The sequence below is a fragment of the Macaca mulatta genome, chromosome 1 (assembly GCF_049350105.2).
Source record: "Macaca mulatta isolate MMU2019108-1 chromosome 1, T2T-MMU8v2.0, whole genome shotgun sequence".
NCBI lineage: Eukaryota > Metazoa > Chordata > Mammalia > Primates > Cercopithecidae > Macaca > Macaca mulatta.
In genome coordinates this window covers 62940517-62959474 of record NC_133406.1, presented here as the reverse complement: position 1 = coordinate 62959474, position 18958 = coordinate 62940517, and the positions used below count along the sequence as shown (strand labels likewise).

Genomic DNA, 18958 nt, shown 5'->3' with positions numbered 1-18958 from the left:
ACTAAAAAATACAAAAAACTAGCCGGGCGAGGTGGCGGGCGCCTGTAGTCCCAGCTACTCAGGAGGCTGAGACAGGAGAATGGCCCGAACCCGGGAGGCGGAGCTTGCAGTGAGCTGAGATCCGGCCACTACACTCCAGCCTGGGCGACAGAGTGAGACTCCGTCTCAAAAAAAAAAAAGAATAGGAGTTGAGGCTGGACGCAGTGGCTCATACCTGTAATCCCAGCACTTTGGGAGGCCGAGGTGGGTGGATCACCTGAGGTCAGGAGTTCAAGACCAGTCTGGCCATGGTGAAACCCCATCTCTACTAAAAATACAAAAAATTGGCTGGGTGTGGTAGCTCATGCCTATAATCCCAGCACTTTGGGAGGCCGAGGTGGGTGGGTCACCCGAGGTCAGGAGTTCAAAACCAACCTGGCTAACATGATGAAACCCTGTCTCTACTAAAAATATAAAAAATTATCCGGGCATGGTGGCAGGTGACTGTAATCCCAGCTACTTGGGAGGCTGAGGCAGGAGGATCTCTTGAACCCAGGAGGCGAAGGTTGCAACGAGCCAAGATCGGGCCACCGCACTCCAGCCTGGGTGACATAGCGAGACTCTTGTCTCGTTAAAAAAAAAGAATAAGAGTTGAAATGTTCTGCCCACTTTCTGATAGTAGAGGAAAATCAGCCTATTTTCTCTTTGATGGAAAGATTATATCATCTTGTTTATATGGTTCAAATGCAGAATGCATTTATGAAGATTACTGTTAGAGCTTCTTTCATTTCTGTCTGTCTTAGAAGTTACAGACAAGCCAGTAGGAAAAGTACGAGGTGTGGGTGGATGTGGTTTTTTTGGTTATGATTTTAAGACCTAAGGTTACTTTGCTCCTTCTTACAGGAAAATAGCCTCTAGGGATGATGGGGTTTGCTTCCTACATGGTGCAGGGAATCTGAGTAGTGTCATTCATAATAAGACTATAGAGGGTGAGTTCATGTGGGGGTGCAACTTTTCTATTTTACCTCTCAGAGCTCTGACTGGAGTACCCTGGGAGGATGTCCAGTCTCAGTATAGGCCATTCTCAGGTTTGAAGGTTGATTCAGTTCTTTGCCAACCTATGAAACCTGGAACTTGACACTTACGTGACCAGAGGAGAACAGATGTAGAAATGCTTAAGATATGTGTCTCCTTGCTTTGAGCTATAAATGAGACTCTCTGAGAAAGTTCCCTTATGCGTAATGTTCCTCCAAAGTCCAAACCAAAACTCTTGAAGGGCAAGTTGGTCAGAGCATGGAGACTCATCAGTATCCCCTGCGGATTCTGGTTGAAGTGCCTGTCAAAGGCAGTGTGTTTTTCTGTTTTCTTCTCTAGGCAGTGTGAACAGCTTGGATGTATTCCCCAGCTGTGTGCCACGTGGCTGTGGGAACCTTTTGACCACCACTTTCTTTCCAGTTGGGCTTTATTACAACATGCTTCCGTTCCCTGGGGTGGTGTGCTCTGGGCTCAGGATGGTGGGAGTAGGACTTGAGGATTGTTTTGCTTTTCACTTGTCAGTTGTCCCAAAGAATTATGTCTAGGTTATATATTTATAAAAGCCTTTGATTTTTTTTTAATTCCACTTCTTTTAAAAAATTACTTTCATCCCCAAAGTGTCTAATTTTAGTTTCATCAGATTAAGAGCTTTAGTGCCTGGGAAACTGAGGCAGAAGAATCGCTTGAAACCGGGAGGCAGAGATTGCGGTGAGCCAAGATCACGCCACTGCCCTCCAACCTGGTGACAGAGCGAGACTCTATCTCAAAAAAAAAAAAAAAGCTTTAGTGCCTTATTTATGCCAGACAAATTTCAGTTTAGATCTTTTTTTTTTTTTTTTTTTTTTGAGATGGAGTCTCGCTCTGTCACCCAGGCAGGAGTGCAGTGGTGCGATCTTGGCTCACCACAACCTCTGTCTCCTGGGTTCGCGCCATTCTCCTGCCTCAGCCTCCCAAGTAGCTGGGACTACAGGCACCTGCCACCACGCCTGGCTAATTTTTAAAATATTTTTAGTAGAGACGGGGTTTCATTGTGTTAGCCAGGATGGTTTCGATCTCCTGACCTCGTGATCCGCCCCCCTCGGCCTCCAAAAGTGCTGGGATTACAGGCTTGAGCCACCGCGCCTGGCCAGTTTAGATCTTTTTTTAAATCTTTTCTAGTCTATTTAATGGGGAGACAATTTCCCAGGCTTTTTTTTTTTTTTTTTTAATCAAATCAAACTTGCCAGAGCAAAGACTAAGGCCCTATCACAAATGCAGCTAGGTTACAAGACTAGTTTAAATAAAAGCTCTTTCTATTCAATTGAGAGGGACAGTGAGTGAACCAGTATGGAGTTTACGTTTTAGAAATATTCCTTATGATATACTCTAGCCTCAGCGTTTAATATTATGGCAATATCGAGGTGCAAGGAGGAATGTGGGGAAATACAGCTAGTAGAAGAAAAGTCATTCTTAAGTTTTAGTATATAAGAACCCCACTGAGGAAACCTCTTTCACTTTCTCCTGACTGAACAACTGACATGCTCTTCTGGTTCTGTCCCATGGAGATAATTGGAAAAGTTTTGCTGCTTCAACTTGGAAAAATGGTTTGTTGGTATAGGATAAAAGTAGTTAGTGTATAGTGGCGATATAGTCTCTACCACTAAGTAAACATAAGGGGTCACTACAGGCAGTGCAAAGTCAAAGTCAGGCTTCCCCTGGTGGTTTCTTTTCTTTTTTTTTTGAGATGGAGTTTTGCTCTTGTTGCCCAGGTTGGAGTGCAACGGCGCGATCTTGGCTCACCGCAGCCTCCACTTCCCGGGTTCAAGCGATTCTCCTGCCTCAGCCTACCAAGTAGCTGGGATTACAGGCATGTGCCACCAAGCCCAGCTAATTTTGTATTTTTAATAGAAACGAGGTTTCTCCATGATGGTCAGGCTGGTCTCAAACTCCCAACCTCAGGTGATCCGCCCTCCTCGGTCTCCCAAAGTGCTGGGATTACAGGCATGAGCCATCACGCCTGGCCTGGGTGGTTTCTTATTTAATGAACCTGATGGTTACAGGCAACTTTTATCAGAGTGTCCTATACTGGAACATCATGTTGGTCTATACTGCTTAGACTTGTGGATTTGGATTCTAAGTCTGATTCTAAACTACTTACTTCAGTGCCTTGAACTTACATCAGTGCCTTGAACTCTCCAGACTCTGAGCAAGCAATAGTAAATATCACAGGAAGATTGATGAGATGGAAGGTAATGTGCAGGGCAAAAGTGGAGACAGTGAAGAAACTGTTATTGTTCAAATCCTATTACTGTTGTATTTGATGTATTTTTTTTTTCCTGCTGGCTTTTCTTGTCAAGTAAAATCCTATCTCTTGATCTCTTTCCTCTGAGATCAAGAGCTGGATATGCTTTACTAGGTATACCTTTGGATCCTAAAAAAAATTATTTTGAAATAATTTCAAACATACGTAAGTATTGCAAGAACAATAAAAGAGTTCTAATACCTGCTTCCTGCAAATTTTCTAGTTATTAACATTTTCATGGATTTGTTCCATCACCCAGTCTCTCTCCTTCCTGATGTATATTAGATGTAGTCTTTTAATGAAACTTTTGAGAGCTGAATGCAGATAGTTTTTCTCATCTCCTCTAAACACTTTAGTATGCATTCCTCCCAAACAAGGATATGCTTCTATGATCATCATACGGCTCACCAAATCAAGGAATTAACCTGGGTTCAATACTACCATCCAGTCCACAGACCCTGTTCAGGTTTTGCCAACTGTCCCAACAATGTTTCCTTTTTTTTTTCTTTCATCACAGGGTATATGATGTCAACTCATCCCTGGAGATGTTTTCTCCACCTTAAATTCACCATTTTTAGGGCCAGGCACGGTGGCTCATGCCTGTAATCCTAGCACTTTGGGAGACCGAGGTGGGTGGATCACCTGAAGTCAGGAGTTCAATACCAGCCTGGCCACTGTGGTAAAACCCCATCTCTACTAAAAATACAAAAAAAATTAACCAGGCATGGTGGTGCATGCTTGTAATCCCTGCTATTTGAGAGGCTGAGGCAGGAGAATTGCTCGAACCCAGGAGGTGGAGGCTGCAGTGAGCTGGGATGATGCCATTGCACTCCAGCTTGGGCAACAAGAACAAAACTCCATCTCAAAATAAATAAATAAATAAATAAATAAAATAAAAAAATTCACCATTTTTTCCTTTGCAATTGATTAGTTTGTGAATTACCATTTTTTCCTTTGCAGTTGATTAGTTTGTGGAGAGGTGTTCTTATATTTCATTGATACCCTGTTTCTCAAAAAACCTCCTTCCAGTAGACCTGGCATTCACTGATAACTCCCACCTGTCTCGGTGATGGGGTTTTTTTGTTGTTGTTGTTTTCTTTTTACAGGCAAGGTCTTGCTCAGTTACCCAGGCTGGATGGAGTGCAGTGGTATGATCATAGCTCACTGCAGCCTTAATTTCCTGGGCTCAGGCAATCCTCCTGCCTCAGCCTCCCTGGTGTCTGGGACTACAGGCACATGTCACCGTGCTTAGCTAATTTTAAAATTTTTTGTAGAGATGGAGTCTCACTATGTTGCCCAGGTTGGTCTTGAACTCCTAGGCTCAAGCGATCCTCCTGCCTCAGCCTCCCGAAGTGCTTGGATTACAGGCATGAGCGACCATGTCCAGCCCAATGGTGATGTTTATATCCATCATTGCTTCTATATGTATTAGTTGTAGTCTACTGTAAAGAAGAGCTTTCCTTTTCTCTTGTTTATTTAATCAGTGTAGACTTGTGAATTTTTTCAATGGATTGTAATATCTTCCTATCACTTTTTATTTTTATGCATAAATTGTCCCCACTTTGGTAAGTTTCCCTTCAAGCTGGTTCCTGTGTCCTTTTGACATATTCCCACCTTTGGATCATTGTTAATGCTTATAAACTGTTATACACTGCCTTCCAAATGCCAGAAACTAAGCCCTCTGTGAAGCATGGGGTTGACTTCCTTCAAGGAACTACTTCCATCTCTGCGTCCCATACATTAAAGCCTCAACTGCCAGCTGCGATTCTGTTCCCTCTGTAGTGTGACCAGTCTCAGGAGCAGTTTTACCGAGAAAGGAGCTTCTTCAGCATGCTGCTGAGTGTGTTCCCATTTCACATGGCTCCCAGGGAGTATCAGCCTCTAGGGAGGCGGTCTCCTCTCCCCAGGTGCCAATACTATCTGCTTCTTAAAAGCTGTGAGAGATCTTAACATGGCCCTGACATAGAATAACTTTAGAGAGACTTCTGCGAACTTGACTTTTCCGATTCCAGCAAGAGCTTTGGCTACTAGAGTGCATTTCAATCTCTAATCTTCAATAACCATCCCCTTCAAATGAAATAGCGTGTACTACTTGGTCCTGAAGGTTCTGAAAGCCAGACTACCTAAGCATCTGTTTTCCTTAAATGAGAGTACCTCCTATGTCAGTCTTTCAAATTTAGCTGAAGGTCAGAGAGCTTGTTTGGGAAGGATAAATAAATATTTCTGGACTGAATTTTTTCTCTCTCAGCCCCTGGAATTTTGTAGTTCAGTACTTCGAAGCTTGTGGTAGAATTGACTGTAGTAGAAAGACTATATAAGATTACTTTCTCAATTTAGGATTTGTTCTTTACTTTTGGTACAGATAGTAAAAAATAAAACATCACTACCAATTTGTGGAAATGCATATTTGTGTCACTGGTTGGCTCAGTTAACTATAAAATCCTTGGTTTTTCTTTCTTTCTTTTTTTTGTTTTTTTTGAGGCGGAGTCTCACTCTGTCGCCCAGGCTGGGGTGCAGTGGCGCGATCTCGGCTCACTGCAAGCTCTGCCTCCCGGGTTCAGCCATTCTCCTGCCTCAGCCTCCCGAGTAGCTGGGACTACAGGCGCCCACCACCGCGCCCGGCTAATTTTTTGTATTTTTAGTGGAGACGGGTTTCACCGTGTTAGCCAGGATGGTCTCGATCTCCTGATCTCGTGATCTGCCCACCTCGGCCTCCCAAAGTGCAGGGATTACAGTTGTGAGCCACCGCGCCCAGCCAATCCTTTGTTTTTCATTCACTTTCAGAGGGGACTTAAGTTGACTTCCCATAAAAGCATGGAAAGTTCAATGTTAGAAGTGATATGTTTGGCCGGGCATGGTGGCTCACACCTGTAATCTCAGCACTTTGGGAGGCTGAGGTGGGCAGATCACCTGAGGTCAGGAGTTTGAGACCAGCCTGGCCAACATGGTGAAACCCTGTCTCTACCAAAAAAAAAAAAAATTAGTGGCACTTTCCTGTAGTCCCTGCTACTTGGGAGGCTGAGGCATGAGAATCGCTTGAACCCGAGAGGTAGAGGTTGCCCTGACCCGAGATCATGCCACTACACTCCAGCATGGACGACAGAGCTGGGGTTTTGGCACGCACCTGTAGTCCCAGCTATTTGAGAGGCTGAGGCACAAGAATCTCTTGAACCAGGGAGGTGGAGGTTGCTATGACCTGAGATCATGCCACTGCACTCCAGCCTGGGTGACAGAGCTGGAGTTTTCTTTTTTTGAGCTCTGTCTCTGTCTTTTTTTTAGGCCAGGCATGGTGGCTCACGCCTGTAATCCTAGCACTTTGGGAAGGTGAGGTGGGAGGGTCACTTGAACCCAGGAGTTTGAGACCAGCCTGGGCAACATAGTGAGACCCCATCTCTATTAAAAAAAAAAAAAAGATTTTTAAAACTACTGAAAGAGGGAAATCCTTGGGTACCAGGAACAAGTATTGCAGTAATAACTCTGTCAAGACCTGAATTAACTCTGCAGTCCATGTTAACTTTATGAGCTGCAGTAGTATAATAAAGCAAAAGTATTTTCTATTTCACCGACTCTTATAGTGCCTTCCCTACGTTGGACATGGACTGTACCTTAAGAGCCTTTAGTTACCTTTCACGAGTATGTATTACTGATTGGTAGTGGCTGAAAGGTGTGATAGATTTCCTCACTCATCTTAAGGGTCATAGTCAACACTTCTCTAACAAAAGACAGGTTAACAAGAGAAAAGCATAACAAATTTATGTGACACAGGAGGCTTTAGAAATGAAGTCTCAAGGACCCAGGGAAAACTGTCTGTTTTTATGCTTAGGTTTGATGAAGAATTCACTGCCGTATAGAAAGTGATTGGACAGTAAGACATGATCTAATGGTAACAGACTGAGAAACCCACCAAGACTGATGTGCTCAGGTCATTCTTGGGCTCTCTATGTAGCATTCCTTCCCCCAGGTTATGGGATGGGGCAGGACCTCTCTAGAATGCGGGTCTTCAGAGGACAAGAGAGTGACCTTTCTAGTTTTATGGCTTGCTTCAGAGAAGAGGGTTTCTAGTTAGTTCTTTTTTTTTTTTTTTTTTTTTTTTTTTTGAGATGGAGTCTCATTCTGTTGCCCAGGCTGGAGTGCAGTGGCATGATCTCGGCTCACTGCAGCCTCCACCTCCCAGGTTCAAGCGATTCTCCTGCCTTAGCTTCCCAACTAGTTGGGACTATAGGCACATGCCACCATGCCTGGCTAATTTTTGTATTTTTAGTAGAGGTGGGGTTTTACCATGTTGACCAGGCTGGTCTTGTAGTGATCCACCCACCTGGGCCTTCCAAAGTGTTGGGATTACAGGCATGAGCCACTGTCTCTGGCCAGGGTTTCTAGTTTCTATGGTCTTGAGGAAGAGGAATTCTGGTTTCTATGAGTAGCTTAGGGGGAGAAAAAGGGGAGGCAGACAGGAGGCCAGGAGAAGGTCAGAGAGCAACCTTGCTTCTGAGGCCTTCCAATCTCCTTTAGTTCAAAGTGCTCAGCATGCCAAAGCACCATACTTTGGGGTATTGTTTTCTGAGCCTGATGGGATGGAAGTAGGCAAGAAGGAGAGTGTATTGCTACAAATCGATTGCCATTACCCCAGAAACAATTTAAATAAAATATCTATCCTAAAGAGTCACTAGCAATGGAAACAGGTCATGAGTATTTCCTCCCTCCTGTCGTCTCTTTTCAGAGTAGTCACCCAAACAATAATACACACTGACTGTTGAGTGGAGCATTAAGAATTTCTCTGAAAAGAGTGTACTGTTGCTGTTAGCAAAGAAGCTTTAGAGATCTCAGGTAGAATAACGTTTTTTGAAAGTGTGTACCAGCCAGTGGTCATGCTGCGGTTTTCTCCATATGCTTTATTCCTCATGGTTTGAGACAACTTTCGTAGGGATTATATCAGTCTGCTTTACATTGAGGTCCTACAGTTACTAAATCGCATTTGAACCCAGATTGGAAAACAATGTGGTGTAGGGGGCATTGTCTACTGGCCCCCAGAGATCTAAGTACAGTTCCTGCTTATCTCTGCAGTTCGCTGCTCAGAGAAATGGGGAAACCTGAGCTGTTTTTTGTTTTTTGTTTTTGAGACGGAGTTTCGCTCTTGGCACTCAGACTGGAGTGCAATGGCGCTATCTCGGCTCACTACAACCTCTGCCTCTTGGGTTCAAGCAATTCTCCTGCCTCAGCCTCCCGAATAGCTGGGATTACAGGCATCAGCCACCATGCTTGGCTAGTTTTTGTATTTTTAGTAGAGATGAGGTTTCACCATGTTGGCCAGGCTGGTCTCGAACTCCTGACCTCAGGTGATCCACCCGCCTCAGCCTCCCAAAGTCCTGGGATTACAGGCGTGAGCCACCGCGCCCAGCCTGGTTTGGTTTTTTGAGCATCCATTTCCTCATCTTTATTATTATTATTTTTTGAGGCAGGTGACTCACCCAAGAGAGTCACACAGCAGCGTGATCACAGGTCACTGCAGCCTCAATCTCCCTCGGGTCAAGCAGTCTTCACACCTCAGCCTCCTGAGTAGCATACCACCATGCGTAGCTGATTTTTAAAAAATTTTTAGTAGAAACAAAGGTGCGGCGGGGGTTGCTCCCTTTGTTGTCCAGGCTGGTCTCTCACTTCTGAGCTCAAGCCATCCATCCATGTTGGCCTCCCGAAGTGCTGAGATTAGAGGCATGAGCCACCACTCCTGGCCCATTTCTTCATTTTTAAATGGAGTTAATAATAGTCTTTGTCTGGTAGAATTATGAGCTTTAAATGAGACGAAGCAAATAAAGTGATCAATACATATAAAGGGCTCAATAAATGTTATCTAAAACAAAAACCAAAATGGGTTGCTGCTTTAGTTGTTCTTCTCTTTCATCTAGCTTGAAACTTTTGTTTAGAAGTAAACAAAAAATCAAAATCTGTATTTAAGAACAACCACCAAGAACAACAACAACAACAAAAGCCTTGGTTTGCACTTAAGACGATTTGGTATGAATTTTCCCCCAGCCAGAGTTGGCAGGGTTAATGTGCGCCAGCTGAGAAGCCATGCTGTTACCTTCTGGCAGCCCATATGCAGATGCTGTTGTATTAATTACAAAAGAAAACTCGATTAACTTGGAAGTCCTTTAACTGTCAGTGAGGCAGCTGCTCCAGCTCTGAAACAGGTTTTCTTCCTCCCTTCTACTGTCAGTCCATAGCTTTTAATCTCTTCTTTAGAGAACTGGTGAGACTGCACTGTAGGTCCTCAGAGCCCCTGGCTAGTTCAGTCTACTTTTTGATCTGCAGTTATAGTGGTCCAAGGGGCGCTTGCATAGATTCACATAATTTAAAACAAAATAAAAACAACCAGACCAACCACCCATCCCCCTCACATCATTGTTCTTTCAGCAGTTAAAACCTGGCATTTTAGAACTGGAAAGCATGTTAAAGATGATCTAATCCAACTCCACCCCCCTGCATTTACCGATGAGCATTTCAAGGCTCAGAGAGATTGAGTGGATTGCCAAGGTCACAGAGCTAGTCAGAGTGGCAAAGCATGCCTTCATTCTCATGCTGTTCCCGCTTCCATATTGCACTCCACATCACTGAGCAGTGTGCTCAGAATCCAGGAGTAAAACCATCTGCTTTCAACTTCATTTCTCTCCAAGCCCTTGTTCAAAACTGGTAGAGATGTCAGATGGATGAAAAAGCTAAAGATTTAGTGGGAGAAGCAAAGGGCTTGGATAGTGACGTGTTGGAAAACAGAGACAGTGATGTTTGCCATAGACTTCTAACAGTGTACTGGGCTCATCTTCAGCACCCTTTCCTATTGCACTGGTCTTTGGTTGGTTTGACAGTAGCAAGTTTATTTGTGGTGACTTTTTGTAGGAAAGATGGAGGTGGGGAGTGTTCATTGGGGTCAGATGAATAATGGGGTGTGTCTGCTGTGGTTTTGGCTGATGCAGCCTGTTTCATTGGCTGTCCTGTAGTCGACACTTTGTCTCAGAGGTGCAGATGCTTTCTCCCTCTGGTCCTGAAAAGTGATTTAGTTGGTTTTCTTCTCTATTATCCACTCTCCTGGTAGTAGCAGTAACAAAGGTTAGTTAGGTTTGTTGGTCTTTTTGTGATGAAACCATTTTTATTATAAGAATTTAAAGGTTGTCAGTATGTATTCACATGTAGACACTTATGTGAAAATCTGGGGAGGACTGGGAACAGAAGAAAGCTAGGAAGTGTAGATGAGGGTGAAGACACTCTAGCTGGACTTCTCACTGCTCAAGCTAAGACTATGGTAGTTAAATTCCACAAGATGAATGGAAGGGTCCTGTTCTTGTTTTTTTTTTTTTTTTTTTGAGATGGAATCTTGCTCTGTTGCCCAGGCTGGAGTGCAATGGCACGATCTTGGCTCACTGCAATCTCTGCTTCCTGGGTTCAAGCGATTCTCCTGCCTCAGCCTCCCAAGAACCTGGGGTTACCACCATGCCCGTCTAATTTTTTGTATTTTTGGTAGAGACAGAGTTTCGCCATGTTGGCCAGGCTGGTTTCGAACTCCTGACCTCAGGTGATCTGCCCGCCTCCGCCTCTCAAACTGCTGGGATTACAGACGTGAACCACTGCATCTGACCGAAGGGTCCTATTCTTTATCCACATGAAGGAGGTTTTTAGGAGTGATGGTTGCTCTTAAACTATTCATCATGATACTGGACTTTTCAAAGTACTCAGTGGGTTTGCTTACAGCTTTCTATAGGTAGCTCTCCCCACTAAATGGATTCTCAGACAAAACAAACAGATCTGTAGCATTAAGCCCTTGGTATGTGTCAGGCATTGTGTTGGGTGTTGAGGATGAAATAGGATGGTTCTTCCTGCTTTTGATGATTATAAACAGATCATTAGAATAAAGCATGGTAAGTGTTCTGCAGTTGTGAATAAGGTATGAAGGGACTCAGGACTGGCTTGCTGCTGCTTGTTAATGACCACACAAGCAATTGGCTGTGTCCTCTTGCTTTTAGGTTGTAGATCAAAAGAGTAGACTAGTTGTCTGGTGTTACACTCTTGTATTTAGTAAATACCGTTGCACAGAATTATATACTTAGTTAACTCTGTTTGGTTTTTGAAAGGAACTCATCTCTTTCCCAAGAGAGTAGATTGGCTTGTTTCAGTGTCTGGTGTTGCTGATGTATATATGCAGGCCAGGGTGATATCCTTATAGACAGAGAGATATGAAAAGAAGGGCCCTAATGAAATGCATAGAGGGATTTGCGTGAACACAGACCTCTTTAACCCTTTTGGCATTACTGTTTGTGGAAGAGAAGGATGCTTAGGGATTTGAAATTGTAGCTGGGTAGGTTCACTCTGAAGTAGAACCACCTCTTAATTGACTCAGGCCTCTCTTGCTTCAATTCCGGCAACAAACAAAATAAATGGCCTACAAATAATTTAATGCAGCTTATGGTTAAGTGACTAAAACAAATACTGTTTCAGTTAGTGCCACCCAAAATTTCAATTATGATGGATGTGTTTGGCTCAAGGATTGTCCTTTTTGTAGCCTAAGAACTGTGTGTCTGTGCTGTTCTGAACAAATGCGGGAATTGCCTGAATCTTAGAGGTAGGCAGACACTGATATTGAGGGAATAAGGAAGCGATATAATTCAGACTGAGAATTTCAGTGAACTAATCGGGTTATTTTTCCCAGACAGAGATTCTCATTCTTTAGGAAGCTTGTTCTGTCTTGAACATTATTTGAATGCGTTTGGGGAAGTTATCCATTTAAATTAGTAGTAGTTGCCTTGAAAGGAGAAGTTTTTTTGTTTTTGTTTTTGTTTTAGATTTTTATTTTATTTTTTGTACAAAACATCAGGTTGGTGAAAAACAGATTTTTTAATTGACACATAGTAATTGTACATATTTATAGGATACATGTGGTATTTATAGGATACATGTGGTATTTCGATATGTGGGTAACAATGTGGTAATAGTCAAATCAGGGTAATTGGGATGTCCATCATGGAGAATGTTTTTGAGATAAATCACATCTCTTTCTAGATTTGCCTAGATTTTATCCTAACAGGCAGTTATTTCCCTTTGTCCTATTTAGGGTCTTGTCTCTCATAAACAGAAGGAATGTGATTTGATTAGGAGGTATTGATGTTAATTGAGCACCCCAGTGTTTTAAGGAAACAGATGACTTGGCAGCTGGGATGTTGTCACCAGCTATCAGAGCGATGAACTGGAAAAGATTCTAGAGCTTATGCAAACCTGAATAGCATTTCATTTTATACATTTATACATTTTATGTATTTATAGCTCATACATTTAGTAGTAAAATATGTCACAGTGAAGAACATAAGCTAAAGCCACATATGGTAGATAAATTTAAAAGGGCTCTATAGTGCTGTATTATGTGCTACATGATGGCATCTTGGTCAACAAAGGTACAGTATTTTTAGCACACCTTTTCTATGTTTAGATATGTTTAGATACACAAATACTTAAGATTGTGTTACAGCTATCTATAGTATTCAGTACAGTAACATGCTGTACACGTTTGTAGCCTAAGAGCAATAGGCTACACCCTATAGCCTAGGTGTGTAGTAGGCTGTACCCATACCACCTAGGTTTGTGTAAGTATACTCTGATGTTCACACAGTGACAAAATCGCCTGATGATGCATTTCTCAGAATATATGCCTGTTGTTAAGCAACACATGACTGTAATCTGTGTTCAAGTATTAGGTCCTCTGTCAGAAGGAAGGGTTTAATTTTGACACATTCAGGTATGTTTCTCCTTGGGCTCACATCCCAACCAGTATAGTTTTTCTGGCTTTGTTATTTTAATAATCTTGGTATTTGTGGAGTCCTTGTAAACTCCTTAGGCTGTCCCTCCACTGAATGAAAAAGGAGCGGGGCGGGAAGATCAGGTCACTCCCACGTTTCTGAGTAGAAATAACAATTTGTTCCTAGGGGATGAGCTAGGGAAGGGAATTCTCTTTGGTATGTGAAGAGCCTTTTCTCACTGGGGTTTTTCCCCGATATGTCCTTCAACCAAGGTTCCTAGAAATTGCTCCTCAAGGACCCTGTCATCCTCGTGGGATTTCTATGTAAGTCTCTCTCTCTCCCCTTCCTCACTCCTCTCTCTCTACTCCTTTCTCCTCCTCCACTCTCCCCTTCCCCAACCAGGCCAACTGAGCTGCATTTCCTTCCCGCCTAAGGAAGAGAAGTACCTCCAGCAGATTGTGGACTGCCTCCCTTGCATACTGATCCTCGGCCAGGATTGTAATGTCAAGTGCCAGCTGTTGAACCTGCTGTTGGGGGTGCAGGTGCTTCCCACCACCAAGCTGGGCAGTGAGGAGAGCTGTAAGCTTCGGCGCCTCCGCTTCACCTATGGAACTCAGACTCGGGTGAGCCTGGCGCTCCCTGGACAGTATGAACTAGTGCACACGCTGGTTGCTCACCAGGGCAACTGGGAGACCATCCCTGAGGAGGATCTGGAGGTCCAAGAGAACAATGAGGATGCTGCTCATGTTTTAGCGGAACTGGAGGTAACGATGCACCATGCTCTCTTACAGGTACCAATCTCATACTTCTCTACCAATTGTATACGTATATACCAGCTTTCCTTTTATTTTGACTTTCTAGAAAAGTAATTCGATGATACATAGTCTGAACTCTGAGCAGCAGTGGCTAGTGGAGTCAGAGGAACATAATCTGGGAAGTTGAAAAACAAACAAGACTATAGCAATACTCATTCCTGCCTCTTCTTACCATGCTGCAAGGCCCTGAGTAGTTTGCTTGTCTCCCCACTTCCTTATCTCCGTTTCTAATGAAAATGAAAGGAATATGTGATACTTATATCTCAGCATGCTTTTACAGAATAATTGTAATCAAAGTTAGAAATCCTTTCTCATTTCTTAACCAGAAGATATTGCTGGAATTGTCTCTAGTTACCTCTTTCAAAAAGGAATGATAAGATGATGGATAAGTATTGTTCTTATTAGAATTGAGACCAAGTGAAGAATTTTGTGGGTTCTTCCTTAGACCTAACCATTAATTTACTAAGTAGTACAGAGGACAGATAATTTCTCCTACTTTATAAGGAACATGGGAATGTGAGGACAGGTCTGGCCCAATGTAAGGAACATGGAGATCTTGTTATTTGAAGAGTATCTTAGTTTCTCTCATAAACTCCCAAAGAGAGCACAGATCCTGTGCCATCTCGTAAGATATCATATTGTCTAAGACTTTATATATTATCACTTAGGAAATACTTCTCTCTTGGTCTGTGTTTCCTTTCCTATTGGATAGTTAGGACTGGGCTATTTAACTAGACCAAATGGGTATGTGACTATGGCAGGGTCAGGAGTGGATATGGATAAAATAATTCAGCCATACTCAGAGTTTGACCCTTGGTTAACTGTGCCAGGAAGGATGGGCTAGTTTGGCAGGACCTGAAAGAGTGGTTTTTTCTTTCCTTGTTTCTTATAACCACTTCAACTACCCCACTTCTAAGAAGCTTAGTTTCTCAGTCAATGAATGAGTCCTTTGGTTGTAGCCATGGCCTGTGACACTCTAGAAGTAAAAACTGTCATCTCATTTCCTTCCACAGTCCATATTTCTTTCATCTTGATAAATGCCACAGGGGGCTATGTAACAAGCCCCCATTCTCTCTCAGCTCAGTTTCAGTGGTGGTTTCCTGTGTTTTCAAACTGAGAGTTCACATTTCCTAGCTCTAGGATAATGTGAGGGTTTTTAAATAGCTCTGATAGTAACTCTGGCAGTAACCTTTGTATATTAACTGTGGCACGTTCAGTTGACCCATGAACTTCTTCACAATTCACAAGTATTTGATTGAGCCATACACAGTCTCTCTGTAGTATACAGTCTTGGTCTAGTTCCTTCAAGCTTCCAATAGCTCAGTGGTTTTCAAACATATATATATATATATATATTTTTTTTTTTTCCTTCTTCTTCTTTTTTCTTTTCTTTTTTCTTCTTCTTCTTCTTCTTTTTTTTTGAGATGGAGTCTCTCTCTGTTGCCCAGGCAGGAGTGCAGTGGTGTGATCTCAGTTCACTGCAATCTCCGCCTCCTGGGTTCAAGTGGTTCTCCTGCCTGAGCCTACAGAGTAGCTGGGACTATAGGCGCCCGCCACCACACCTGGCTAATTTTTGTAATTTTAGTAGAGGCAGGGTTTCACCATGTTTGTCAGAGGTTTTCAGGGTGGCCTTGAACTCCTTACCTCAGTGATCCACCCACCTCGGCCTCCCAAAGAACTGGGATTATAGGCATGAGCCACCATGCCTGGCTACTTTTTTATATTTTAATTCAGTGTAAGACATACATTTTCTTTCAGGACCCAGTACATGTATATACATATACATTTGAAATACAAGTTTCATGAAACATTACTTTTGCTTTCTGCAATACATACTGATAATTTCCTCTCTTTTTGACTTCATTTTTTGAAAATGTTAGTAGCAACCCACTAAGTTGATGCTATGACCTGGTAGATTATAACCTGTAGCTTAGAAAGCACTGTTGAGCTCAGTGGCATACACTTGTAGTCCCAGCTACTGGGGAGACTGAGGCATGAGGATTGCTTGAACCTAAGAAGTTGTATCCAGCCTGGGCAACATAGTGAGACCCTGTCTCTAAAAAAAAAAAAAAAAATACTGTTAAATAGCAGAAATGACTGCTGTAGGTCAGGTGGTGATTTTTACCATTCTTGCCTTTAATAACAATCCTAGAATGTGACAAAGCCATCTGCAGGAGAAGCAAATCATTTGATTTTTTTCTCTTAGTCCCTTCATTTTTAAAAATTACCATTATTATTTTTTATTTTTTAAATTTGTGAGACAGAGGCTTGCTCAGTGGCCCAGGCTGGAGTACAGTAGCACAGTCTTGGCTCACTGCAACCTCCGCCTTCCAGATTCAAGCAATTCTACTGCCTCAGCCTCCCGAGTAGCTGGGATTACAGCTGTGTGCCACCACACCCGGCTAATTTTTATATTTTTAGTAGAGATGGGGTTTCACCATGTTGGCCAGGCTGGTCTTAAACTCCTGACCACAAGTGATCCTCCTGCCTCAACCTTGCAAAGTGCTGGGATTACAGGCATGAGCTACCATACCCGGCCCCTTCATTTTATTGGTTTGAATTTCTAATGCTTGTCTGAGCACAATGACTTATGCCTGTAATCCCAACACTTTGGGAGACTGAGAGAGGAGGATTGCTTGACCCCAGAAGTTCAACTCCAGCCTGGGCAACATAGTGAGATCCTGTGTACACACCTGTGGTCTGAGCCACTTGAAAGGCTGGGGTTGGGGGATCAAGTGATCCTCCAACCAGTGGAGGCTGCAGTCAGCTGTGTTTGCACCATTGTACAACACTTGGGTGACAGAATGAGATCCTGTCTCGAAAAAAATTTTTTTAAGATCTTTCTCTTCATTACTTTGTGGGTTTTTTTTATTTGTTTGTTTGTTTTTTCGAGATGGAGTCTCATTCTGTTGCCTAGGCTGGAGTGCAGTGGAGTGATTTTGGCTCACTGCAGCTTCTGCCTCCCAGGTTCAAGCGATTCTCGTTCCTTAGTCTCCAAGTAGCTGGGATTATAGATGCCTGCCACCACACTCAATTTTTATATTTTTAGTAGAGATGGAGTTTCACCACGTTGGCCAGGCTGGTCTCAAACTCCTGACCTCAAGTTATCTGCCCCCCTCATCTTCCCAAAGTGCTGGGATTACAGTCATGAGCCACTGTGCCTGGCCCTAATTTTTTTTAAAATTTCTAATGCTCATTTACTTTTATTCCATAAATTGAGGTGCTATAAGAAAGTCACAGAAAGGGAAGTACGAGCCATCCCCCAAGTGCGTATCTGAGCATGTATCTTTCCATTGAGAGCTCCCAGGGCCTACTCCTGGTGTGTGCTAAGCATGCAGACAGAGGCAACAATTGAGGAGGCTACTTGAATGGGATGTTGAGATACCAAATCAGCTTTCTCTCAGCATAGTTAAAAAGATATATTCTCTCTTCTCTTTTCTTGAGGAATTATCTAGCCTCTTACGTTGTTTCATGTGGTTTGTGAGACTTCCTTGGCCAGTGTTTCTCTAGATCTGCTTTATTCTCCAGTGGTTTTGGTGTAGGCCTCGTACCAGATCCCTGTAGTTCTAAGTTTAGAACCCCTTGTTGTTGAGTCTCAGAGGGCCTTGCAGCCTTTGTGGGATCCAAGCACTGCCCTCTCACTGCAGCCCGACTCCTGTCTCTGTTACATACATCAGCAATGCTCAGCTTACTGCTGGGGGCATTGCACAGCAGCTACCTGGAAGATCATTCATGCCAGCAAGAATGAGCTTTTTGTTTAGCTTCAGTTATTTTTAGGACCAGTGAGTTAGCTCTAAACAGCCCTTCCATCTGATTTGTGAAGAGGGTAGTAAAGAAAGGAAACATTTAGCTAAAGGAAATCAAGATTGAATTAGGGGAAATGCAGTGTTCATTTTGAACTGTCAAATTATCAAAGCAGAATTTCCCCTGCCCTCTTATACAATGGTCATTCTTCTAATACGTTATTTTAAAGTCCTCATAAATTAGCCATTTTCAGTTTGTTCCAGAATAGGCCAACTCACATGGACCCACACTGCTTGGTATTCCCACCTTTTTAGTTCTGGATCCCCTGAGATTCTCAGTTCAAAATTCAGCAGTAGAGGAACACTGTCAAGCCGTTCGTATCTGAAACCTCATTTGGTGTTCAAACATAGTCACTTTGCAATTGGCAGCACAGTTCACCATTCGCCATATTCACTAGTTGTGTCTTTATTACTCCCCCTTCCCCACCCTCATGCCTTCCTTCAAGCATATATATCTGACACCTCCTTTTCTTTTTCTTTCTTCTTACAAATCTGATGGAACAGTTATCTGCCTTAGAGTTGCTCACTCTGATATATCTGTGTGTGTGTGTGTTTGTTTTTTTTTTCTCCTGTGAACACCTGTAAGAAAAGGAAGAAGCAGCAGCAGAAGCGATTAAACTTGCTCAGCCTGAGATGGGATTCCTGCAGCCTGGAGGTGGCATTTTGTTTACTGTGGCAGTTACATAGCTTCAGTTGATCTGCTCTGATCAGTAGCCCACCAGGTGCTTTTGGCCTTTTGGGCTGCCACATACTGACCTGGTTATTGGCTCATGGTGTTATCTGTTGGGGTTTACTTCAGGGAACTGAGGTAGACTAATATTTCCAGGCAAGGTCAGTGACTTGCAAATAACCTTTTTTTTTTTTTTTGTGACGGGGTCTTACTCTTGTCACCCAGGCTGGAGTGCAATGGCGCAATCTTGGCTCACTGCAACCTCTGCCTCCTGGGTTCAAGCGATTCTTCTGCCTCAGCCTCCTGAGTAGCTGGGATCACAGGTGCCTACCACCATGCCTGGCTAATTTTTGTACTTTTAGTAGAGACGGGGTTTCACCATGTTGACCAGGCTGGTCTCGAACTCCTGACCTCAGGTGATCTGCCCACCTCGGCTCCCAAAGTGCTGGGATTACAGGTGTGCACCACCATGCCTGGCTAATTTTTGTACTTTTAGTAGAGATGGAGATTCACCATGTTGACCAGGCTGGTCTCAAACTCCTGACCTCAGGTGATCTGCCTGCCTTGGCCTCCCAAAGTGCTGGGATTACAGGGATGAGCCA

At 43.2% G+C, this 18958-nt stretch overlaps 1 protein-coding gene across 5 annotated transcripts in view; it reads left to right on the top strand.

Annotated features, from left to right (window-relative positions):
• The window catches only part of DSTYK (dual serine/threonine and tyrosine protein kinase), a 72114-nt gene that overhangs the window by 13754 nt on the left and 39402 nt on the right, over nt 1-18958 (top strand). For 3 of the 5 annotated variants that reach the window (XR_013415709.1, NM_001039949.1, XM_015118274.3), the window contains 1 exon segment: nt 13471-13859. Coding sequence is in view for 4 of the 5 variants with exons in the window: in NM_001039949.1 (NP_001035038.1) it covers nt 13471-13859 (389 nt within the window). In the remaining variant the exon portion in view is untranslated. 5 annotated transcript variants of the gene reach the window in all.